Below are 26,800 nucleotides of genomic sequence, written 5' to 3' on the forward strand. Positions count from 1 at the left end.
CAGACCCACAGTGTCTTTTCATAAAGCCACACTGCGGTGCTGGGATTCGTGGCCTTGAGCAGTAAATATTTTGGCCGCTCACACACGTCCTTACACCTGCTTCAGACTGGGCGGCCTCTGCTGATCCCTTCTCGCATGCCGCGGCCATGAGGCTGCACAGTCTGAAGAAGGCGGAAGGAGATGAGTTAAGACAGGCGAAGATATGCACTGCTCGTGCCCATCAATCACACCCTCGCAGTCAAAATAATTAAGACAACGAGGAGCATTTTATTCAGGCAGGGCGGACGAACAGGCGCAAGTAGCCAACCAATGATGTCAGAAGACGGGAAGCGCTACCAAGGGGGGTGCTGCGTATCATTAGAAAGGAAAGTCACACCTCAGGGACAGTGGAATGGTCTCAAAGAGACACATTTTGTACGTGTTGAGTTCCACGTGGGCAAGGAGAAAACATCAGCCACCTTGTACAAATGCAGCAGTACTGCTGTACAAGGTGGCTGTTATACATAGAAACACCTGGGGGTGGGGGCCAGGCTCCCTTCAATTTCAGTTCATGTGCCTGCGTGGCGTTTGCAGGTCACGTTGCAAGCTGCACAGCAGGGGAACAGCTGGCGGTGCTGAACCCCACTAACACATTGGCTGGTGTTTTTCTCTGTGCAGCTAGCATGTCCGGGCAGAAACTGGCGTTGTTTGAGCCCAGGGTCAGCAGGAGGAGGAGAGGAGCAAAGTGTAGGCCGAAGCCTGCACTGGTGGCAGCTTTTGTTCTGTTGTGCCAGCGTGGCTTGTGCTGGACACGTTGCCGACTACACAGCAGGGGAACAGCTGGCGGTGCTGAACCCCACTAACACATTGGCTGGTGTTTTTCTCTGTGCAGCTAGCATTTCCGGGCAAAAACTAGCGGTGTTTGAGCCCAGGGTCAGCAGGAGGAGTAGAGGAGCAGAGTGTTGGCCAAAGCCTAGTTGAACCAATTTCAAAGGTTACCTTTAACCCCCCCCTCAGGTGTTGCAAGGTACAAGAGCCACACCTTGAACAGCATTATTGATGCACAAGTCAAAGGTTGCTCTATTTAATTTTGCTCCTTGCACACGCTGAATTAAACACGTACACTATTTAGCCCATTATACTGTCAAACAGTAGTGGAGGCGTGACTACTAGTCTTTTTAAGGAGACGCAGCACAGGTGTACAAATTTACACCTAGGTGCTGTGCGCAGATTCCTTACTGTTGTTATTTGCAGTACAGGAAACTGCGCTCTTGTGTTATCCCTTGGCAATACCCTGTTAGTGCAGGCCGTCTCATGACCTCATTTCATGTTGGCCGGTGCGGTTAACGATGGCCATAAATCCCAGACCCACAGTGGCTTTTCCTAAAGTCACACTGCGGTGCTGGGATTCGTGGCCTTGTGCAGTAAATATGTTCGCCGCTCACACATGTCCTTACACCTGCTTCAGACTGGGCGGCCTCAGCTGATCCCTTATCGCATGCCGCGGCCATGAGGCCGCACAGTCAGAAGAAGGCGGAAGGAGGGGAGTGAAAACAGGGGAACATATGCACTGCTCGTGCCCATCAATCACACCCTCGCAGTCAAAATATATGAGACAACGGGGGGCGTTGTGTCGGGCAGGGGGGACGCACAGGCACAGCCAGCCAACCAATGATGTCAGGAGACGGGCAGCGCTAACAATGGGGGTGCTGCGTGTCATTAAAAAGGAAAGTCACACCTCAGGGACATTGTAATGGTCTGTAATGAGACACATTTTGTACTTGTTGAGTTCCACGTGTGCAAGGAGAAAAAGTCAGCCACCTTGTACAAATGCAGCAGTACTGCTGTACAAGGTGGCTGTTATACATAGAAACACCTGGGGGGGTGGGGGGCAGGCTCCCTTCAATTTCAGTTCATGTGCCTGCGTGGCGTTTGCAGGTCACGTTGCAAGCTACACAGCAGGGGAACAGCTGGCGTTGCTGAACCCCACTGACACATTGACTGGTGTTTTTCTCTGTGCAGATTGCATGTCCGGGCAAAAACTAGCGGTGTTAGAGCCCAGGGTCAGCAGGAGGAGGAGGAGAGGAGCAAAGTGTAGGACGAAGCCTGCACTGGTGGCAGCTTTTGGTCGGTTGTGCCAGCGTGGCTTGTGCTGGACACGATGCCGGCTACACAGCGGGGGAACAGCTGGCGGTGCTGAACCCCACTAACACATTGGCTGGTGTTTTTCTCTGTGCAGCTAGCATGTCCGGGCAGAAACTGGCGTTGTTTGAGCCCAGGGTCAGCAGGAGGAGGAGAGGAGCAAAGTGTAGGCCGAAGCCTGCACTGGTGGCAGCTTTTGTTCTGTTGTGCCAGCGTGGCTTGTGCTGGACACGTTGCCGACTACACAGCAGGGGAACAGCTGGCGGTGCTGAACCCCACTAACACATTGGCTGGTGTTTTTCTCTGTGCAGCTAGCATTTCCGGGCAAAAACTAGCGGTGTTTGAGCCCAGGGTCAGCAGGAGGAGTAGAGGAGCAGAGTGTAGGCCGAAGCCTAGTTGAACCAATTTCAAAGGTTACCTTTAACCCCCCCCTCAGGTGTTGCAAGGTACAAGAGCCACACCTTGAACAGCATTAATGATGCACAAGTCAAAGGTTGCTCTATTTAATTTTGCTCCTTGCACACGCTGAATTAAACACGTACACTATTTAGCCCATTATACTGTCAAACAGTAGTGGAGGCGTGACTACTATTCTTTTTAAGGAGACGCAGCACAGGTGTACAAATTTACACCTAGGTGCTGTGCGCAGATTCCTTACCGTTGTTATTTGCAGTACAGGAAACTGCGCTCTTGTGTTATCCCTTGGCAATACCCTGTTAGTGCAGGCCGTCTCATGACCTCATTTCATGTTGGCCGGTGCGGTTAACGATGGCCATAAATCCCAGACCCACAGTGGCTTTTCCTAAAGTCACACTGCGGTGCTGGGATTCGTGGCCTTGTGCAGTAAATATGTTCACCGCTCACACATGTCCTTACACCTGCTTCAGACTGGGCGGCCTCAGCTGATCCCTTATCGCATGCCGCGGCCATGAGGCCGCACAGTCAGAAGAAGGCGGAAGGAGGGGAGTGAAAACAGGGGAACATATGCACTGCTCGTGCCCATCAATCACACCCTCGCAGTCAAAATATATGAGACAACGGGGGGCGTTGTGTCGGGCAGGGGGGACGCACAGGCACAGCCAGCCAACCAATGATGTCAGGAGACGGGCAGCGCTAACAATGGGGGTGCTGCGTGTCATTAAAAAGGAAAGTCACACCTCAGGGACATTGTAATGGTCTGTAATGAGACACATTTTGTACTTGTTGAGTTCCACGTGTGCAAGGAGAAAAAGTCAGCCACCTTGTACAAATGCAGCAGTACTGCTGTACAAAGTGGCTGTTATACATAGAAACACCTGGGGGGGTGGGGGGCAGGCTCCCTTCAATTTCAGTTCATGTGCCTGCGTGGCGTTTGCAGGTCACGTTGCAAGCTACACAGCAGGGGAACAGCTGGCGTTGCTGAACCCCACTGACACATTGACTGGTGTTTTTCTCTGTGCAGATTGCATGTCCGGGCAAAAACTAGCGGTGTTAGAGCCCAGGGTCAGCAGGAGGAGGAGGAGAGGAGCAAAGTGTAGGACGAAGCCTGCACTGGTGGCAGCTTTTGGTCGGTTGTGCCAGCGTGGCTTGTGCTGGACACGATGCCGGCTACACAGCGGGGGAACAGCTGGTGGTGCTGAACCCCACTAACACATTGGCTGGTGTTTTTCTCTGTGCAGCTAGCATGTCCGGGCAGAAACTGGCGTTGTTTGAGCCCAGGGTCAGCAGGAGGAGGAGAGGAGCAAAGTGTAGGCCGAAGCCTGCACTGGTGGCAGCTTTTGTTCTGTTGTGCCAGCGTGGCTTGTGCTGGACACGTTGCCGACTACACAGCAGGGGAACAGCTGGCGGTGCTGAACCCCACTAACACATTGGCTGGTGTTTTTCTCTGTGCAGCTAGCATGTCCGGGCAGAAACTGGCGTTGTTTGAGCCCAGGGTCAGCAGGAGGAGGAGAGGAGCAAAGTGTAGGCCGAAGCCTGCACTGGTGGCAGCTTTTGTTCTGTTGTGCCAGCGTGGCTTGTGCTGGACACGTTGCCGACTACACAGCAGGGGAACAGCTGGCGGTGCTGAACCCCACTAACACATTGGCTGGTGTTTTTCTCTGTGCAGCTAGCATTTCCGGGCAAAAACTAGCGGTGTTTGAGCCCAGGGTCAGCAGGAGGAGTAGAGGAGCAGAGTGTAGGCCGAAGCCTAGTTGAACCAATTTCAAAGGTTACCTTTAACCCCCCCCTCAGGTGTTGCAAGGTACAAGAGCCACACCTTGTGCAGCATTAATGCTGCACAAGTAAAAGGTTGCTCTATTTGTTTTGCTCCTTGCACACGCTGACTAAAACACGTACACTATTTAGCCCATTATACTGTCAAACAGTTGTGGAGGCGTGACTTGTCTTTTTAACGAGACGCAGCACAGGTGTCAAAATTTGCACCTAGGTACTGGGCGCAGATTCCTGAGCGTTGTTATTTGCTGTACAGGAGTCTGCGCTATTGTGATCCCTTGGCCATGCGCTGTGAGCGCTTCCTGTCTTCTGACCTTATTTCATGTCGGCCGTTGCGGTTTGCGATGGACATGAATCCCAGACCCACAGTGTGTTTTCAAAAAATCACACTGCGTGGCTGGGATTCGTGGCCTTGTGCAGTAAATAGGTTTGCCGCTTACACATGTCCTTACACCTGCTCCAGACTGGGCGGCCTCAGCTGATCCCTTATCGCCTACCACGGCCAGGAGGCCGCACAGTCTGAAGAAGGCGGAAGGAGATGAGTTAAGACAGGCGAACATATGCACTGCTCGTGCCCATAAACCACACCCTCGCTGACAAAATAAATATGAAAACGAGGGGCGTTGTTTCTAGCAGGGCGGATGCACAGGCGCAGCCAGCTAACCATGATGACAAAAGACGGGAAACGCTACCAAGGGGGGTGCTGCGTATCATTACAAAGGAAAGTCACACCTCAGGGACAGTGGAATGGTCTCAATGAGACACATTTTGTACGTGTTGAGTTCCACGTGGGCAAGGAGAAAAAGTCAGCCACCTTGTACAAATGCAGCAGTACTGCTGTACTAGGTGGCTGTTATACATAGAAACACCTGGGGGGGTGGGGCCAGGTTCCCTTTTAATTTCAGTTCCTGTGCCTGCATGGCGTTTGCAGGTCACGTTGCCGGCTACACAGCAGGGGAACAGCTGGCGTTGCTGAACCCCACTAACACATTGGCTGGTGTTTTTCTCTGTGCAGCTAGCACTTCCGGGCAAAAACTAGCGGTGTTTGAGCCCAGGGTCAGCAGGAGGAGGAGAGGAGCAGAGTGTAGGCCGAAGCCTGCACTGGTGGCAGCTTTTGTTCTGTTGTGCCAGCGTGGCTTGTGCTGGACACGTTGCCGACTACACAGCAGGGGAACAGCTGGCGGTGCTGAACCCCACTGACACATCACCTAGTGTTTTTTTCTGTGTAGACAACACTTCCAGGTGGCAACTGACAGTGTTGAAACCCAGGGAATCAAAGAGGAGCAGAGTGTAGGCCGAAGCCTGCAGTGGAGCAAGTTGAAAGGGAACCTTTAACCCCCCCCCCCAGGCATTTGTTGCTGAAAGAGCCATCTTGTACAGCAGTAATACTGCACATGGAAAATGGTGGCTCCGAAAATTATGCTCCTTGCAAACGCTGAAGTACACACTCATATAATGTGTCCCCTCACACCGTCAAACCATCCCGGAAGTGGGACTTTCCTTTGTAATGTGACACAGCACAGCCGTCATTCCAACCCCCTTGGTGCCGGGCACCACCTCCTCAACGTTGTTTGGTTCTGTCACGGAGCCCGCACTGTAATGTTATCCCTTGGCCATGCACAGTTAGCGGTGCCCGTCTTCTGACATCATGTAGGTGTCAGGCTGGCAGTGCCTGTGCGTCCAAGCTGCCCGAGATCCAACCTTGCAGTGTCATCTAATGTAGTCCCACTGCGGGCCAGGGATCCATGGGCATGCGCAGTGCATATCATCGCCTCTCACTCACCTCCTTCCTGCTTCTTCAGACTGTGCGGCGTCACGGCCGTGGCATGCTATTAGGGATCAGCTGACGCCGCCTAGTCTGAAGAAGCGTGAAGAAGGGGAGTGAGAGGCTAGTATATGCACTGCGCATGGCCATGGATACCAGGCCCACTGTGGGATCACATTAGACGACACTGCGAGGTGTGATTTCGGGCAGCGTGGACGCACAGGCGCAGCCAGGACGACAACAAATGATGTCAGAGGACGGGCAGCGCAAACTGTGCATGGCCAAGGGATAACATAACAGCGCAGGGTCCATGACGGAATCAAACAACGCTAAGGAGGCAGCGCACGGTGCCAAGGGGGTAGCAATGACGGCTGTGCTGCGTCACATTACAAAGGAAAGTCCCACCTCCGGGACGGTTGGACGGTGTGAGGGGACACATTACATGAGTGTGTAGTTCAGCGTTTGCAAGGAGCATAATTTCAAGAGCGACCTTTCCCTTGTGCAGTATTAGTGCTGCACATGGTGGCTCTTTCAGTAACAAACGCCTAGGGGGGGCGGGGACAGGTCCCCTTACATTTTAGTTGTGCCAGCGTGGCGGTCGCATGACACGTTGCCGGATACACAGCTGGGGATCAGCTGACGTTACTGAACCCCAATAACAGAGGAGCGACTGTTGACTGTGCACACAGCACTTCCAGGCACCAACTGGCGGTGTTAGAGCCCAGGGACAGCAGGAGGAGCAGATTGGAGGTATTGCCGCACACACAGCTGGGGATCAGCTGACGTTACTGAACCCCAATAACAGAGGAGCGACTGTTGACTGTGCACACAGCACTTCCAGGCACCAACTGGCGGTGTTAGAGCCCAGGGACAGCAGGAGGAGCAGATTGGAGGTATTGCCGCACACACAGCTGGGGATCAGCTGACGTTACTGAACCCCAATAACAGAGGAGCGACTGTTGACTGTGCACACAGCACTTCCAGGCACCAACTGGCGGTGTTAGAGCCCAGGGACAGCAGGAGGAGCAGAGGAACAGAGTGTAGGCCGAAGCCTGATTGGAGCAAGTTGAAAGGAAACCTTTAACCCCCCCCCCAAGACGTTTGTAGCTGAAAGAGCCATGTTGTGCAGCACTAAGGATGCAAAAGGAAAAGGTTGCTCTTTTAATTATGCTCCTTGCAAACACCGAAGTAAACACTAAAAATGTGTCCCTTTATACCGTTAAACCGTTCCGGAGGTGCGAATTTCCTTCGTAATGGGACACAGCACAGCTGTCATTCCTATCCCCTTGATGCCGTGCGCTGCCTCCTCAGCGTTGTTTTAAGCTGCCACGGAGCCTGCGCTGTTCTGTTAGCCCTTGGCCATGCCCAATTAGCGCTGCCTGTCTTCTGACATAATTTGGTGTCAGGCTGTCAGTGCCTGTGCGTCCATGCTGCTCCAGATCCCACCTCGCAGTCTCATCTAACGTAATCCCACTGCGGGCCTTGGAACCATGGGCATGCACAGTGCATAACCTCGACTCTCACTCCCCTCCTTCCCTCTTCTTCAGACTGTGCGGTGTCACGGCCGTGGCATGCTAGGGATCAGCTGACGGCGCACAGTCTAAAGAAGGCGGAGGGAAATGAGCGAAAGCCCGAGGGGAAGATATGCACTGCGCATGCCCATGGATCCCAGGCCCGCAGTGTGACTCAATCAGAAGACACTGCGAGGCGGGATCTCGGGCACCGCGGCCGCACAGGCGCAGCCAGCCTGACACCAAATTATGTCAGAAGACAGGCAGCGCAAATAGGGCATGCCCAAGGGATAACAGAACAGCGCAGGCTCCGTGACAGCTTAAAACAACGCTGAGGAGGCAGCGCATGGCACCAAGGGGGTAGGAATGACGGCTGTGCTGCGTCACATTACGAAGGAAAGTCCCAGCTCCGGGACGGTATAACGGTATCAGTGAACACATTTTATAAGTGTTAAGTTCTGCGTGTGCAAAGAGCTAAAAGAAAAGAGCTACCTTTTCCTTGCGCAGCATTACTGCTGCACAAGATGGCTCTTTCAGTAACAAACGACGGGGGGGGGGGGGAGAGGTTCCCTTACATTTAGGTTGTTGTGCCAGCGTGGCGGTCGCAGGACACATTGCCGGCTACACAGCTGGGGATCAGCTGACGTTACTGAAACCCAATAACACTGGGTCGTATGTTTTTACTGTGCAGCCTGCACTTCTGAGCCGCAACTGGCGGTGTTGGAGCCCAGGAATAGCAGTTCAGGTGGTAGAAAGATGAACACAGCAGGAGACCTGGATGACACCCAATTACTTAATCAGGCAGAGGAGTGGCAAATTCCTGCGAGATCCAGGCCTGGTTCATTTTCAGGAAAGTAAGCCGGTCAACGTTATCGGAGGATAGTCGCATGCGACGGTCTGTTAGTACACCACCTGCGGCACTAAAGACACGTTCCGATAAGACACTAGCCGCAGGGCAAGCCAGCACCTCCAATGCATACTGGCTTAGCTCTGGCCATGTATCCAGCTTAGAGACCCAAAACTTGAACGGGGAAGAGCCGTCTGGGAGTACAGTAAGAGGGCAAGCCATGTAGTCTGTCACCATCTGACGGAACCGTTGCCTCCTGCTGACTGGAGCCGCCGGTGATGGTGTAGACATTTGGGGCGGGCACACAAAAGTGTGCCAGAGTTGTGCCATACTGGGCTTGCCTTGGGCAGAGGCACTGCTTCTGCTCCCTCTTTGGGCAGAGCCTCCCCCACTGCCTCGACGCACTGAGCTGCTTTGTAAAGCACTAGCAGCACTCCTCTCAGTTGGACAGGAGAAGATGATGGAATTCACCAGTGTGTCGTGGTACTCCCGCAATTTACGCTCCCGGGTCAACGCAGGGATGAGGTTTTGGACGTTGTCCCGGTAGCGAGGATCGAGGAGGGTGAACACCCAATAATCAGGCATGTTGAGAATGTGGTCGATGCGGCGGTCGTTTCTCAGGCACTGCAGCATGAAATCCACCATGTGCTGCAGAGTGCCAACCGGCCCAGAAACGCTGTCCCCTGCTTGAGACATGATCTCTGCCCGCTCGTCATCACCCCACCCTCGCTGTACACACTGACCACTGGACAATTGTGTCGCTCCCTCCTCTGGACGGAGCTCTTCCTCCTCCATTGACTCCTCCTCATCCTCCTCACAAATTGGCCCCTGCGTACCCCTTTGTGAGGAACCACGTGGCGCTGACTCTCCAGAAGCTGATGGAAAAGGTGACTCCTCATCCTCCACCTCTTCCACCACATCATCCCTTAACCCTTGCAAAGTTTGCTGAAGCAGGCAGATAAGGGGGACAGTCATGCTGACTAGTGCATCATCTGCACTTGCCATCCGCGTGGAATAATCAAAAGGACGCAAAACCTGGCAGACGTCCTTCATAGTGGCCCACTCTGTGGTTGTGAAGTCTGATCGGCGCTGACTGCGACTTCTTTGCGCCTGATGCAGCTGGTACTCCATAACTGCTTGCTGCTGCTCACACAACCGCTCCAACATATGTAACGTGGAATTCCACCGGGTAGGTAGGTCACATATGATGCGGTGTTCCGGAAGGCGGAATCGGCGCTGCAGAGCAGCAATGCGGGATCTGGCCAAGCTGGAACGCCGCAAGTGAGCACACTCTAGGCGGACCTTGTGCAGCAGGGCATCAAGATCCGGATAGTCCCTCAGAAAACTCTGCACAACCAAATTGAGCACATGTGCCAGACATGGGATGTGAGTGAGGTTGCCAAGGGCCAAAGCTGCCACCAGATTTCGGCCATTGTCACACACTACCATGCCTGGCTGGAGATTCGCTGGCAGTAACCACACATCGCTCTCCTGCTTTATGGCATTCCAGAGCTCCTGCGCTGTGTGGCTTCGATGCCCCAATGAAACTAGTTTCAAGACGGCCTGCTGACGTTTGGCCACGACTGTGCTCATGTCGGTCATAGGTAAACGTTCACGGGTCCATGTGGGGGTGGACTGTGACGGATCCTGCAGAGAGGAATCAGAGGAACTGGTGTAAGAGGAGGAGTCGATGCGTACAGACTGGATTCCTGCAATCCTTGGAGTGGGCAGGACACGTCCTGCGCCACTCGCACGATCTGTACCTGGCTCAACAACATTAACCCAATGGGCAGTGAGGGAAACATATCGCCCCTGTCCATGCTGACTGGTCCACGCATCGGTGGTGAGGTGGACCTTGCTACTGACGGCGTTCAGTAGCGCATGTTTTATGTTTGCCTCAACATGCCTGTGCAGGGCAGGGACAGCCTGCCTGCTGAAGTAAAAGCGGCTGGGCACCTTGTACTGTGGGACTGCCAATGCCATCAAGTCACGGAAGCTGTCAGTCTCCACCAGCCTGAACGAGAGCATTTCCAGGGACAACAGTTTGGCAATGCCTGCATTCAGAGCCTGTGCTCGGGGGTGGTTGGCCGAGAATGCCCGCCTTTTCTCCCATGCCTGGACTACCGATGGCTGTAGAGTAGACTGGGAGTGTGAGGATGACTGGGAAGGTGGTGCTGTGGGTGGAATTACACTAGGTCTCTGGGAGGAAGCCAAACCAGCTGTGCGTGAGCTGGAGGAAGAGGCAACACGAGCTGAAGAGGTGGTAGCTGCCGCTGTTGGTTGGCCTACATCTTCAGTGTGTTTCTGTAACTCCACCGCGTGCCTGGTCCGCACATGTTTCCACATATTTGTGGTATTGAGGTTGCTGACATTTTTCCCTCTTTTTACTTTATGATGACACAGCTTGCATTTGACAAAACAAATGTCATCTGCAACTGTGTCAAAAAAGGACCAGGCACTGCAAGTCTTGGGAGCGCCCTTTTTGGCTTTGGAAAGAGACAGGCTCCTAACGGGTGCCAAAGTGGAGGCTACAGGCTCCGCAGTCTTCCCCCTCCCTCTCCCTCTTTGGCCCGTAAGAGGAAGCTCTTCCTCTGAGCTGCTCCCACCACCTTCCTGTTCCTCACGCCACGATGGGTCAAGGACCTCATCATCTCCACTACCCTCTGCCACCAACTGCTCCTCCTGGGTAGTCTCAGCAGCACAGTACGCACGAGAAAGCGGCACCTGAGTTTCATCATCAGATGCGTACTGCGCTGTGGTCACCGGAGGCACTGGCCCACCTGCCTCTTCAGAGTCAGAGAGAAAAAGGTGTTGGGCATCACTGCACACTGCCTCTTCTTCCATTTCTCCAATGCTGCTTGGCTGGCCCCCTGTTTCCAAGCCAAGAGATTCAGAGAACAGAAGTAGAGACGGCTCCTGTCCTGGGCTCTCTGACTGCCTGGCCAATTTGGCAGGTGGTGAAGAGACAGATGGCTGCTCTCCAGTGCTCTGTGCCTGAGAGGATGTGGCACTAACTGAAGTCGATGCCGAGGCGTTAGCTGCCATCCACCCGACAACGGCTTCAATTTGGTCTTCACGCAGCAGCGGTGCACGGCGCTCTCCGACAAAGCTGCGCATGAAGGACTGTTCCCTGCTGAAACTGAGTGACGACGAGTCACCGGCGCCCGCAGCAGGCACAGAATCACCACGTCCTCTCCCTGCTCCTCTCCCTGCTCCGCGCCCACGCCCACGTGCCTTACTCCCTGCCCTCTTCATCTTGGTTGACAGATAAAGATAAGCAGAAAAGTACTAAGGCCTTAGTGTGCTTATTCCTGTAATGCTCCTCCTAACAGGTGTAAGAAACACTAATGTTGTAAATTGTGGACTAAACTTTATTATTTTTCAAATGTGGCCTACACAAGTGTAAGTTGTGTTTGGTGAACTTAACCTTTTTTTTGGTGCAGATCGGGCTACAGAGCTAGTTTAAATCACACGGAGACCGTGCAGACAGCCGTAAACGGCGCTGCAAGGCCAAGAAACCCTCCTCTAGGTTATCCTATATAGTGTTTTTCCACTATTTAGCTGGATACAAGTGGAAAGACACTAATAGGAATTTTTTTTTTCAAATTTTAAACTGGCTGCACTATTTGAAAAAAAGGAAATTGTTTTTCAAGGTATGAGGCAGTAACGCACCCTGAGCTGAATCCAACCGGCTATGGCTGCACACAGACTACAGGGCGAGCTGCGCTCACACAGAGACCGTGCAGACAGCCGTAAACGGCGCTGCAAGGCCCCCAAAAAAACCTCTAGGTTATCCTATGTAGTGTTTTTCCACAATTGAGCTGGAGACTGGTGGAAAGACACTAATAGGAATTTTTTTTTTTTTCAAATTTTAAACAGGCTGCACTATTTGAAAAAAAGGAAAATTTTTCTCAAGGTATGAGCCAGTAACGAACCCTGAGCTGAATCCAACCGGCTATGGCTGCACACAGACTACAGGGCGAGCTGGGCTCACACGGAGACCGTGCAGACAGCCGTAAACGGCGCTGCAAGGCCAAAAAACCCTCCTCTAGGTTATCCTATATAGTGTTTTTCCACTATTTAGCTGGATACGAGTGGAAAGACACTAATAGGAATTTTTTTTTTCAAATTTTAAACAGGCTGCACTATTTGAAAAAAAGGAAAATTTTTCTCAAGGTATGAGCCAGTAACGAACCCTGAGCTGAATCCAACCGGCTATGGCTGCACACAGACTACAGGGCGAGCTGGGCTCACACGGAGACCGTGCAGACAGCCGTAAACGGCGCTGCAAGGCCCAAAAACCCCCCTCTAGGTTATCCTATGTAGTGTTTTTCCACAATAGAGCTGGAGACTGGTGGAAAAACACTAATAGGAAATTTGAGAAAAAATGTGCAGCAGGCTGCACTAAGAGCAAAAAAGAACAACTGTGTGAGGCAGTGTGAACCCCCCCTGAGCTGAATACAACCGGGTATATGGCTGCACACAGACTACAGAGTGAGCTGCACACACACACACACACACACAGAGACCTTGCAGAACGCTGTTAAAACAGCGCTGCAAGGCAAGAGCAAGGTGAACAGTGAAGAACACACAGCGTTTTGCTAAATTAGCCTTTGGAAAGGAAAATAAAGCAATTAGCTAGCTCAACTGGCCCTCAGTTAGAACACAGCGTCCTGTCCCTAACTGAAATCACAGCAGAGTGAGCGCAAAATGGCGGCAGCGCTTTTTTATAGTGCAGAGTGACATCATTTCAGCAGCCAATCCAAGCCTTGCCAGTACTTACATGCCCACCATGCTAAACAGGATGTGCCCACACTTTCATTCATTCCTCATTGGCTGCTGCGTTCAATTTGAATTCTGGGAACTTCCGATTCCGGTATCCGATACGCGGGAAGTATCGGAATTCAGTATCGGAATTCCGATACCGCAAATATCGGCCGATACCCGATACTTGCGGTATCGGAATGCTCAACACTACTCAGCACACATTTCACCACAAATACACCAACCTCGCCACATAAAAGTCGAAACACAAAAGTCGCCACTCAAAACTCGCCACGTGCAGAACTCGCCACATGCAAAAACTAGGCTCTTGCTAAACTCGCCACAAGTGCAAAACTCACCTCATGGAAAACTCGCCACACGCAAAACTTGCACACGCGGAAAAATTGCCACATGCACAACAGTTGCAACACATGCAAAAGTTGCCTCACACAAAACTTTCACATACTCAAAAGGCACCACACATAAAACTCGCCACGCGCAAAACTCGCCATGCGCAAAACTTGCTGCACACAACTTGCTACACTAACCTGTCACATGCAACTCGACACACAAAAAGTTGCTACACGCATGTTGCCACACAAAACTCATCTCACAAAAGTCGCTACATGCATGTCGCCACACGCAACTCAACACACACAACTTGACAAATGAAACTCGCCCTAAAACACACAAAAGTCTGGTATTATCCTTCAAAAATACAAATCTGATTAATAAGCAGACAAACTACAACAAATGTACCATATAGGAAATACGGCAGCTGTCAGTCACATGACCTGTCTATTATGTGTATGTGTGAGCTAATATATACTGCCAGGGGGAGGGCTTCCTGTTGGCTGGGGATTTATCAGGCTGCCAATTTAGCTTACAAATACTGAGGTAAAAATACTGAGCAAATAACGTGTGAACGAGTTCTAATACAGGAGGAGATGACACACAGGTATATACTATATACAGGGGAGATGACACACAGATATATACTATATACAGGAGAGATGACACACAGGTATATACTATATAGAGGAGGAGATGACATACAGGCACATATATATACAGGAGGAGATGACATACAGGTATATACTATATACAGGAGGAGATGACACACAGGTATATACTATATACAGGAGAAGGTGACCTATAGGTATATACTATATACAGGAGGAGATGACATACAGTTATATTCTATATATAGAAGATGACATGCAGGTATATACTATATACAGGAGGAGATGACACACAGATATATACTATATACAGGGGAGATGACACACAGGTATATACTATATACAGGAGGAGATGACATACAGGTATATACTATATATAGAAGGAGATGACATTCAGGTATATACTATATATAGGGGAGATGACACACAGCAGGTATATACTATATACAGGGGAGAAGACATACAGGTATATACTATATACAGGAGATGACATACAAATGTATACTATATATAAGGGAGATGACAAACATGTATATACTGAGGTGATGAGGTGAAAATGAGAGGTGTGAGGTGAAAATGAAAAGGTGTGAGTGCAAAATGAGAGGAGTGAGGAAAAATAGTGGAGTGATCAGAAAATGACAGATGTGAGGTTGAAATGACAAGTGTTAGGGGGGAATGAGAGGAGTGAGGGAGAAAATGAGATGTGTGAGGGGAAAAATGACAGATGTGATTGGGAAAATGAGAGGCGTGATGGGAAAATAAGACAAGTGAGGTGCTATAAGTAACCACAGATATTTACTATGCCTAGGCAACGCCGGGCTCCTCAGCTAGTGTATACCCCTAAAAATAGTACATTTTATTTAAAATCAATTTGGTGCTCATGTTTAACAGCGTACTAGATAGAAGAATTGGCATGATCTCACCCAGTCGTTGTCCCTCTCCTTGTTGTGGATTCCTGTACTTGTCAAGAGCATGACATGGGGGAGAGAAAAGTAAACCTTTTTTCCGGGGGGGGGGGAGACAATTGCAACTATCTTCCCTGTCGTGCCCCGTGTATAAGACTCCCGCCCTAACAGGGGCAGTCCCCAAGTTTGAGCCTGCTTAATGGAGAATTTTAATATGTATAACCACTCTGGATAGTGTATCTTCTTTTTCCGAGGCGTTTCCCTCCCCGTTATGGGGGTTCATCAGGGGAAAATAATGTCCAGGTCAAAAGAGGTGCTCTGGAGTGGCAGACACAACCTCATTCAATAGCGTCCTCCATGTGAGGACATCCAGAGCAAAGAGAAAAAAAAAGAAAGCGCTGCTATATTTGTCCAGCAAAGAAGGAAAGAAAATCGGAGCATTTCTGTTCTACTTGCGGACAAAATGTATGCCAGGGACATTCAGCCGAAAAAATATTATGCGAGAATTGTCGGGGGAATATGTAAAGTTACAAATAAATATTCCTGCACCAAGTTTGCTACAACCAAAAAATGTTTTCATAACAAAATTGCATATAGAATGCCTATATTTGGCGTGCCCGTTTACTTACTTTTTTGTTGTTTTATGCACATAATTATGTTTTGAAATATACATATCTTAGGCTGTGTTCCCAGTAGCGCTGGGGTTCGCCAGAAGGGGATCCATAATAGATCTGACCTCCTGGTAACTCCATCTAAGGCTGCCGGAATGGCGGGATTCCGTCAGCCTTAGCTGGGGTCACCAGGAGGTCAGATCAATTACGGATCCCTTCCTGGCGGACCCCAGCGCTAGTTGGAATGCATCCTTACCTTGCAATTGTAAAAGACATTTTGAAAAGTATTTTTATTTGAGTTATTCCGTGTTATTTGCACACAGGCCTAAAAGGCCCCAGGTGCGTGAATATGGGGTAGTCCCAAAAAAAGGTTGTTATACCGAAATGCCTATAACATAAAAATGTATGAACAACTGGAAATTACTAACAACTATATACCTGAGGAATACCTAGAGTTTCAAAATTAAAGTAATTTTACAGAAAATAGAAAACAAGTAACCTGGAAGGCCTGCGAGGCCCCAGGTAGGCGTCCGCCAGCCTTAGCTGGGGTCACCAGGAGGTCAGATCCATTACGGAATCTCGTCCTGGCGGACCCCTGTGCTAGTGGGAATGCATCCTTACTTTGCAATAAACTTTGAAAAGTATTTTTATTTGAGTTATTCCATAATAATTGTAAACAGGCCTAAAAGGCCCCAGGTACGTGAATGTGTAGATTTCTATGGGTATGCGTTCTAGGGTTAAAGAGTGAGAGCGGTGGCACCAAAGAGTATATACCGTACAGTTGCTAAGGTGGGGCAACGACATGGGATACTCACCACACACAGGGATATGAACACACACACAAAATGCACCCCACACTAGGGTTGAGCGACTTTTACTTTTTTAGGATCGAGTCGGGTTTCGCGAAACCCGACTTTGTCAAAAGTCGGGTCGGGTGAAATCAGCCGATTATCGCAAAAAGTCGTGGATCGACCGAAACACGAAACCTAATGTAAATCAATGGGGAATCAAAGTCGGCAGTGAGTGGAGGACAGGAAAACACCTACAGTGCCCATTGTAATGTCAAAAACATCAATTCTTGTCACTTAAGCTTGTCAATCTTAATTTACCTTATAATAATAGTAAGGCATTGAAAATTGGGGGTCATTTGGTAAAAGTTGTGGGGGGGTAGGGCTGGTTCAAGTTCTTTGTGGGCCCAGGAAATGCGGACTATGTCATGGCAGTGGAGCAGGGAGAGGTAAGTATTAAAACTTTGCAAGTGCTGTGATCACGGGCAAGCAGGGGGGGCCCACTTGTTCGTACTGGCACAGGGCCCCTCAAAGTATGGCAGTGTGTTTGACAGCGGGAGCGCCTCCCACCGGCAGAGACACTTTTGTGTACTATGTGGGGCCCTGTGCCAGTGACGACGCCAACAAGTATGCCCACCCACCTGATGAAGGAACCTGCACTTTCATCTGCACCTTCCTCTTTGTCCCCGTGTAAGGTGGTATAGTATGCGGGAAGGAGAACCTGACTTTCAGCAGGGTCAGATTCTGGCTGTGTAGAGTGCAAGGGGAATGTAGTGGTCTGGGTCAATGTACCAGCAGACTCATGTAGCAGTGGCTTGCCAATGGGCAGGATGAGGAGGAAGCACAGATATAGTCCCAAAGAATAAAGTAGGCTAAATGCAGTTCAAAATTGGTAACAGGAACTAAACAGGCGGCATAGCTTTGTTCAGTGGCGAAAAACTGTAATGAGTGGCAGACACAGTTAGTAGGCCCAAGTAATAAAGTGGGCCAAATGAAGTTCAAAATTGGTAACAGGAGTAAACAGGCGGCACTGCTTTGTTCAGTGGAGGAGAACAGCAAGCAGCGGCAGACACCGTTAGTAGGCCCAACCAAACAAGTAGGCCAAATGCAGTTTAATATCTGATATAGGCCGAAAGCCTGAAGATTGAAGCTCAGATTTGTTCAGTGGAGAACACCAAGCAGCAGCAGACACTGTTATTAGGCCCAACCAAACAAGTAGTTCTAATGCAGTTTAATATCTGATATAGGCCGAAAGCCTGAAGATTGAAGCTCATCTTTGTAAAGTGGAGGAGAACAATAAGTAGCGGCAGACACCATTAGTACGCCCAACCAAACCAGTAGCCCAAATGCAGTGTAATATCTGATATAGGCCGAAAGCCTGAAGATTGAAGATCAGCTTTGTAAAGTGAGAAAAGCAAGCAGCCGTAGACACCATTAGTACGCCAAGCAAACCAGTAGCCCAAATGCAGTGTAATATCTGATATTGTTGTGAATTCTGTGGCAGAGATCCCTCCTGTGGTCACAAGTGGTACTTCGGCTGATTCTCTCTGTGAGCTTCTGTTGGTGGAGGAAAGTGGTACTGCGGCTTCTGAGTTTCCTTCCTCAGGTGAGTGGGGAAGTCGTTAGGTGCTGCTCTATTTAACTCCACCTAGTGCCTTGATCCTGGCCTCCAGTCAATGTTCTAGTATTGGACCTGTTTCCTCCTGGATCGTTCCTGTGGCCTGCTGCTCTGCATAGCTAAGTTCTGCTTTGCTATTTTGTTTGCAGTTTTTTTCTGTCCAGCTTGTCTTTTTGTTTTTTTTCTGCTTGCTGGAAGCTCTGGGACGCAGAGGGTGTACCTCCGTGCCGTTAGTTCGGTACGGAGGGTCTTTTTGCCCCCTTTGCGTGGTTTTTGTAGGGTTTTGTGTTGACCGCAAAGTTACCTTTCCTATCCTCGCTCTGTTCAGAAAGTCGGGCCTCACTTTGCTAAATCTATTTCATCTCTACGTTTGTCTTTTCATCTTAACTCACAGTCATTACATGTGGGGGCTGCCTTTTCCTTTGGGGTATTTCTCTGAGGCAAGGTAGGCTTATTTTCTATCTTCAGGCTAGCTAGTTTCTCAGGCTGTGCCGAGTTGCATAGGGAGTATTAGGCGCAATCCACGGCTGCCTCTAGTGTGGTTGGAGAGGATTAGGGATTGCGGTCAGCAAAGTTCCACGTCTCAGAGCTCGTTCTATGTTTTTGGGTTATTGTCAGGTCACTGTATGTGCTCTGACCTCTATGTCCATTGTGGTACTGAATTACCTTATCACAACAGTTATAGGCCGAAAGCCTAAAGATTGAAGCTCAGCTTTGTAAAGTGGAGGAGAACACCAAGCAGCGGCAGACACCGTTCGTACGCCCAACCAAACCAGTAGCCCAAATGCAGTTTAATATCTGATATAGCCTGAAAGCCTGAAGATTGAAGCTCAGATTTGTACAGTTGAAGGAGAACACCAAGCAGCAGCAGACACCGTTAGTACGCCCAACCAAACCAGTAGCCCAAATGCAGTGTAATATCTGATCTAGGCCGAAAGCCTGAAGATTGAAGCTCAGGTTTGTAAAATGGAGGAGAAGACCAGGCAGCGGCAGACACCGTTAGTACGCCCAACCAAACAAGTAGGCCAAATGCAGTTTAATATCTGACACCGGATGAAAATTGAGGCTCAGCTTTGTTCAGTGGAGTACAACTGTAATGGGAGGCAGACACAGTTAGTAGGCCTTAATAAGTAAGTAGGCAAAATGCAGTTCAAAATTGGTAAGTGGAGTACACAGGTGGCATAGCTTTGTTCAGCGGAGGACATCTGTAATAAGTGGCTCAGACAGACTGAGTAGTCCTAAAATAAAACAGTTGGCTGAATGCAGTTCCAAATTGGTAACAGGAGTACACAGGCGGCATAGCTTGGTTTAGCGTAGGACAACTGTAATCAGTGGCTTCAGTTCAAAACTGCTACCAGGACTTACCAGGCGGCCTAGCTTGTTTCAGGGGAGGACAGTTGTAATGTGTGGACAATATGTCCTGAGAAAACATTGTCAGAATCATCAGGATTCATTGAAGCATTCCAGAGTTATAACCTCATAAACAGTGTTCAGAATTGTAAAAATTGGCCAGGTCATTAACGTGCAAACCACCCTTGGGGGTTAAGGCGGATGCTTTCATTGTTTTCCGGGGGAGGAGGTAAATGTCAGCCCGTTCCTATACTACAGAAAGGAGTAGCTGTTGTTACTATATGTTCTGATCTTGAGAAGGAAGTTATAGAGGCTCAGGGGGATGCCCCTGCTGTCTGTCCTTCAGGTAAACTGTTTGTTCCTGTAAACCTACATCTTAAAATTTTTAATGAACATCATGATTCAGTCTTGGCTGGACATCCTGGTAGTAAAGCCATCACAGATCTTATTATTTATCGTATTTGGTGGACTGGAGTGCACCAGAATGTTCAGGAGAATGTAGCCGCTTGCAGTACTTGTGTGTGTTCTAAGACCCACATACGCTTCAACCTTTGGCGATTTCCTGTAGATCATAAACTCATTTTTCTGTAGATTTTATCACTGATCTACCTGTATCAGCGGGTAAAAATGTAATGTTGGTGTTGGTGGACAGATTCAGTATGATAACTCAATTCATTGTGCTTCCTGCTTTGCCGAATGCCAAAAATTTGAAAATACATGGGATTCCGTCTGATATTGTTTCTGACTGGGGAGGTTCAATTTTTTTTCCAAATTTTGGAATACATTTTTTGCTTTCTTGGGGATTCAACTTTTCCAGAATCTTGAGATATAACTTTTTGACTAGACATATCTAGTTCTTCTTCAATGGAAGTCTTCCAACAGAGGCTGGACAGACACCTGTCTGGGATGATTTAGTGAATCCTGCTTTGAGCAGGGGGTTGGACCAGATGACCCAGGAGGTTCCTTCCAACTCTAACATTCTATGATTCTATGATTCTATGACTGCTGTTTGCCAAAATGTTAGTAAACCAAAATCCTTCAGGCAAAATATTTTGTGGGGAGATGAGACCAAGATAGAGCTTTCTTGTAAAGCACGCCATTTTACTATTTGCTGAAAATGGAATGAGGACTACAAAGAAAAGAGCATAATACCTACAGTCAAATATGGAGGAGATACAAAAAATATGTTTTGTGTCTGTTTTGCTGCCCCTGGCATTGAGTGCCTTGCTTAAATATCTGTGTCTGTACCAAATCTAGACTTATTGCAACCCATCCTTACATAATTAGTGATAAAATGATAACTCCTCAGATCTCAATCCCATTGAGAACCTGTGGTCAAACAGCGGGAGGACAAACAAAAACACAGAAATTGTGAATAACTCCATCCACTAATTAGGGAAGAATGAGTTGTCGTCAGTCAGGATTTTACCGAGAATCTGATATCCTGCATGCCAAGATGAGTTACAAAAGTTTTGAAAAATATGCCTCACACTGTAAATGTTGAGTCTGTGCATAAACTTGATGTATTTATCAATAAAGATGTAAAATCTTATGAAATGCTGCTAATTGTACATCATAACCATAGAAACATTTGACTAAAAGATCTAAAAACATTAAAGAGGCAAACTTTGTGAAAACCAAAATGTAAGTTAGTCTAAAATTTTTTAGCCATGATGGTAAGGCATGGTTTGCTTGTAATTTCTATTTTACAAAATTATTCATACAACTAAGGTCTTTCCCACAAAACTTCCTAACATACATTCATTAAAATGTATTTATCAACATCTGTCAATTGAAATGTCAATTACAATTACTCTTACTTGTAAGAATAACTATGACACTGATGGCAACGTCTTGTATTAGATAATGATAGTTTCCAAGTAATGTTTGTTTCTGGAAAGAGAGGAAATATCAATACATTTTATTAGTTTTCTTGTAACAATAAAAATATTAATAAAACAAAGTTGAAGTTCTCAAGATGATACACTGTAAAGGTGTGTTTACTAAGACCAACCGGCATCATGATACGGCCACCAATTGGTATACCATTGGTAAATACCGGTGGTCATTTAAATGTCTGTTTACACAGGCAGGCTAAAACAAATGATGTACACTAAGCAATCTGTAATAGATTGCTCATTGCACTTAAGGTACCTTCACACTCAGCGACGCTGCAGCGATACCGACAACGATGTCGATCGCTGCAGCGTCGCTGTTTGGTCGCTGGAGAGCTGTCACACAGACAGCTCTCCAGCGACCAACGATGCCGGTAACCAGGGTAAACATCGGGTTACTAAGCGCAGGGCCGCGCTTAGTAACTCGATGTTTACCCTGGTTACCATCGTAAAAGTAAAAAAAAAAACACTACATACTTACTTTCCGCTGTCTGTCCCCGGCGCTGTGCTTTCCTGCACTGACTGTGAGCACAGCGGCCGGAAAGCAGAGCGGTGACGTCACCACTCTGCTTTCCGGCTGGCTGGCGCTCACAGCCAGTGCAGAGAAGCACAGCGCCGGGGACAGACAGTGGAAGGTAAGTATGTAGTATTTGTTTTTTTTACTTTTACGATGGTAACCAGGGTAAACATCGAGTTACTAAGCGCGGCCCTGCGCTTAGTAACCCGATGTTTACACTGGTTACCGGCATCGTTGGTCGCTGGAGAGCTGTCTGTGTGACAGCTCTCCAGCGACCAAACAGCGACGCTGCAGCGATCGACATCGTTGTCGGTATCGCTGCAGCGTCGCTGAGTGTGAAGGTACCTTAAGTGCATTAGTAACCCAATGTTTACCCTGGTTACCAGTGAAGACATCGCTGAATCGGCGTCACACACGCCGATTCAGCGATGTCTGCAAGGAGTCCAGCGACGAAATAAAGTGCTGGACTTTCTGCAGCGACCAACGACATCACAGCAGGATCCTGATCGCTGCTGCGAGTCAAACTGAACGATATCGCTAGCCAGGACGCTGCAACATCATGGATCGCTAGCTATATCGTTCAGTGTGACGGTACCTATAGGCTGTCATAGTTCTCCAAAGTACAAGTCCTCTTTACATAGGATGATGCATTGCTGAGAATAAGGATTTTTTTGTGCTGTGCAGAAGATCATTTCACCATATAAACAAGCATTTTGTTACCATAGAGTTCCCATATAGGTGATATTGGAGAAATATACTGTAGATTAGATAGTTTGAATTTAAATTCCCGATACCTTGCTTTGCTCTCCCAATATAGAAGAGGTCACTGGGGGTGAATTTCTCTTCACGCTTAACATGTGCCCAGGGGAATCAAGACAGATGCTGTCAGCCGAACAAGGTATTTGGGCATATTTAGTCACCTACAGCTTGCAAAAAATTTTCATCCATGAGTCACAGCAATATTACAATAAAGCACAGGTTACACCACACCACTGTAAAACTGATGTCAACCTCTATTGATTTTAATCTTTATATTGCTCAAAAATAACTGTGAGCGCAGTGGAATAGAGCTGTATTAAGATAACTTTGAATAATGACTATGTTTTGTATGATCTTGTTCTATTAGTTATGCAAATATCCTCTTCAGAGAGGAAGAGGACTTGAAAGCTAGAGCTACCTTTTGAATCAAGCAATCTTGAAAATCAATAATGACTCTTTAAAGAGCTTTACCACATTACTTAGGATAAGAAGCCAAACCAGAAACTCCATTTGGAGACACATGTTTGAAGGTGTTTGACTCTCTTTAGTGCAAAGCACGAGATCTGTTTGGGCTAGGTGAGAGGCCTCTGACTGGTGGTCTAAGGAGGAACATTTATACAGTTTGTGAGAATGGGTGAGAAAAGTCATACAGCGAATTAGTTACTTCTCAGCCAGGGCCGGTTCCAGGTTCTCGTGAACCCCAGGCAAAAGAGTCTCAGTGGGCCCCTTTAACACATACCACACTTCATGATGCACAGATACGGCAGAGAAATATAGGTACAGCACAATGTCAAAGATTTCACTTACTTCTTACATTACATGAGTGATATCTATTGTGAATTCTACAATAAGCCAGAAACCAGACAGTATAGTTCTCCATACAATGTTATGGGCACCACATAATGCTTCATACAGAATAATGGACCCCATATATTGCTCCTAACAGTATTATGGGCACCACATAGTGCTTCATACAGAATAGTGAGCTCCATATATTGCTCCAAACAGAATAATGAACACCATATAATGCTCCATACAGTATAATGAGCCACTTATTACGCTTCATACAGTATAATGAGCCCATATAATGCTCCATACAGTATAATGGGCCCTATACATTGCTACATACAGCATATAATAGGCCCCATATATTGCTCCATACAGTGTAATGAGCCACATGTAACGCTCCATACAGTATAATGAGCCCATATAATGCTCCATAATGCTCCATACAGTATAATAAGCCCTATACATTGCTACATACAGTATATAATAGGCCCCATACATTGCTCCATACAGTATAATGAGCCCCATATATTGCTCCATACAGTATAATGGACCCATATAATGCTCCATAAAGAATAATGAGCCCCATACATTGCTCCATGCAGCATAATGAGTCCCATATAATGCTCTAAACAGTATAATGAACCTCATATAATGTTCCTTACAGTATATAATGGACCCCATATAATGCGCCATACAGAATGGACTCCATATAATGCACCAGTATATGATGCACCCCATATAATGCTCCATAACAGCATATGATGGGCCCCACATAGTATAATTAACCCCATACATTGCTCCATACAGTATAATGAGTCCCATGTAATGCTCCATACAGTATATGATGGCCCCATATAATGCTCCATACAGAATGGGCCGCATATAATGCTCCATACATAATAGGCCCAATATAATACTCCATTTTTAATGGGCCCCATATGATGCTCCCTATACATTATGGGTCCCATTTATGATGCTCCATGTATATTGGGCCCCATATGATGTTCTAGTGGATGATGAGCCCCATATATGATGCTCCAATATATGATGGGCCCCATATAATGCTCCATATATAATGGGCCCCATATATGATGCTCCAGTGTATGATGGGCCCCATATATTGCTCCAAACATAAGGAAAAAATTAAATACTCACTTCTCCTTATTGGCCGCTTCTCTGCACAGATGTGACATCATCATGCTCTCTGACCCGAACATCCCAGTTAGAAGATGCAGAAGATGCAGCAGCACTGAAGCGGGGAGTGGTAAGTATTGCAAATGTCATGGCCCTGAGGAACCCAGGGAGCCCTCTCATGGGCACTGGCACCGGGCCCCCATAGTGCGCCGATATTCCCGACAGCGAGTGGGCCCCCTGCCTTCTCAGGGCCCTGGCACTTTCTCGAGTGCACTGGGTGCTGAAGCAGGCCTTGCTTCTCAGCATCAAATTGTAAATATTGTAAATCTCACACCCTCTAGACTACACAACACCACTGTAAAACTGATGCCAACCTCTATTGATTATAATCTTTATATTGTTCAAAAACAACTGTGGACTTAAAGGATACGATGGCTAGCACGCAACTTAAAGATTAGAATGATGGTGCTAGTGAAATGGGCCAGTGGTTCCATAAACAAATAATCACTGCACACGTACGAGTTGAAAATTATGCTTCAAGTGAGGATTTATTAATAGTGTGTAAGGGCTAGCGGAATGCACCAAATAATTATATGGATGGTATAAGGTGCATTCGCAGCCCGGGTCCACCATGCAGAGATGACTCCTGTTTCCCGGTAATGGCAGACAGTATATGGCGGTACAATGTGAACACACACAGGGTTAGCTTCACCCGGTATGTAGGAAGTGAACCCTGTTGCGTTACAGGGCCGCAATACCGCAAAGAGAATGCTAGTATTAGGTCACAAGACTCTGCCCCAAGGACTCGGGGTTAGAGTCCCTCTAGACCACTAGCACTCGGCGCCTCAACTGCGGTGCCAGGGAAAACCTAAATAATGATTTACCACACTGAGTGCATATAGCGCCGCTCTGGCAGATGCCACTAACCACCCTAACTAGGGCCAGGACTGGCGGTCACTGCTAATTGACTCTGTGTAGTCGTGCCTAGTGCTCGATGGAACAGTTTGGCGCTAAGTAGCTCAATCACCAAAGTACTTTCAACAACACTAGGGAAGGGTAAGATTAGATATTCAGTCATATGTCCACATACACGATTTCTGATTTATACTAGCGCATTGCCAAGTCGCCATGCAAACCTTTTATAGTTGTAGCTCTCTGAGTTCTTCCTAGTGGTCCAATCGGAGCCGCTACAGGACCTGAGCATGTGACCCCTGACCTACAATGAGAGGTCATCCCATGGGCATGCTCAGTAGAAGAAAAGCAGGACTTAGTCCCTGGAATGTCTGCTCGCCGCTGACCAGTGCTGGTTACAAAGGCTGAGCCCGGAAAGGCAGCAGTACCCAAGCGCACAGTGTCTGCTTGAGTCAGACACTGGGATCGATGTCTCTGCTGACCAGGCTCCACTGCGGCGGGAGGAGAATGGGAGACCACAGTGGACATGGTTCGAGATTCCCCCTCCCCTGTGCAGCGGCGGGAACTTGACACCTAACTTAGTGATTGGTGAAGCGACAGGCAAAATGAAGTTTTGGCCAGTTAATAGCCTTGATCACATAGTCGCCCACAAGGAGAAATACATACAGGGATCTTTTCACAGGTGCTGACAAAAGAAGGTTCCACACAGTAGGTTCTGGTGTGGAGCAATTGCTATCCTTTGGTGGCACAGTGGTAGAAGTGGTAGCGGTAGTTTACTTTGTGGAACTTTCTCCCATCTCCCTTCTACATCTCTGGAGCTCAGCCACAGTGATCTTGGGTTTCTTCTTTACCTCTCTCACCAAGGCTCTTTTCCCACGATTGCTTAGCTTGGTTGGAAGGCCAGGTCTAGGAAGACTAATGATGGTCCAAAACTTCTTCCATTTAAGGATTATGGAGGCTACTGTGCTCATAGGAACATTGAATACTTCAGAAATTTTGATGTACCCTTGGCCAGATCTGTGCCTTGCCACATTTCTATCTCTGAGATCCTTGGCCAGTTCCTTTGGCCTCATAATTCTCATTTGGTCTGACATTCACTGTAAGCTGTGTGGTCTTATATAGAGAGGCGTGTGCCTTTTCAAATCAAGTCCTATCAGTTTAATTAAACACAGCTGGACTCCAATGAAGGAGTAGAGCCATCTCAAGGAGGATCTCAAGGAAATGTACAGAATATGACTTAAATATTAATGTGCAATATGCTGAAAAAGAGATAATGGATAGCACCTCCAAAAATCATACATTGATCTAATGCTGCTAGGCAAAAATATATATATAACTGAACATGAGGTTCTTAGTTTA

The 26,800-nt window shown here is 48.0% G+C and overlaps 1 protein-coding gene across 1 annotated transcript in view; it reads right to left on the bottom strand.

Moving 5' to 3' along the window:
• Positions 1–26,800, bottom strand: part of LOC138638119 (probable cation-transporting ATPase 13A5) — a 611,270-nt gene that overhangs the window by 59,160 nt on the left and 525,310 nt on the right. Inside the window, exon 25 of the mRNA XM_069727143.1 lies at positions 21,256–21,328. Coding sequence (XP_069583244.1) covers positions 21,256–21,328 — 73 coding nt within the window. The remainder of the gene's footprint in view (positions 1–21,255; positions 21,329–26,800) is intronic.

The sequence above is a fragment of the Ranitomeya imitator genome, chromosome 5, assembly GCF_032444005.1.
Source record: "Ranitomeya imitator isolate aRanImi1 chromosome 5, aRanImi1.pri, whole genome shotgun sequence".
NCBI lineage: Eukaryota > Metazoa > Chordata > Amphibia > Anura > Dendrobatidae > Ranitomeya > Ranitomeya imitator.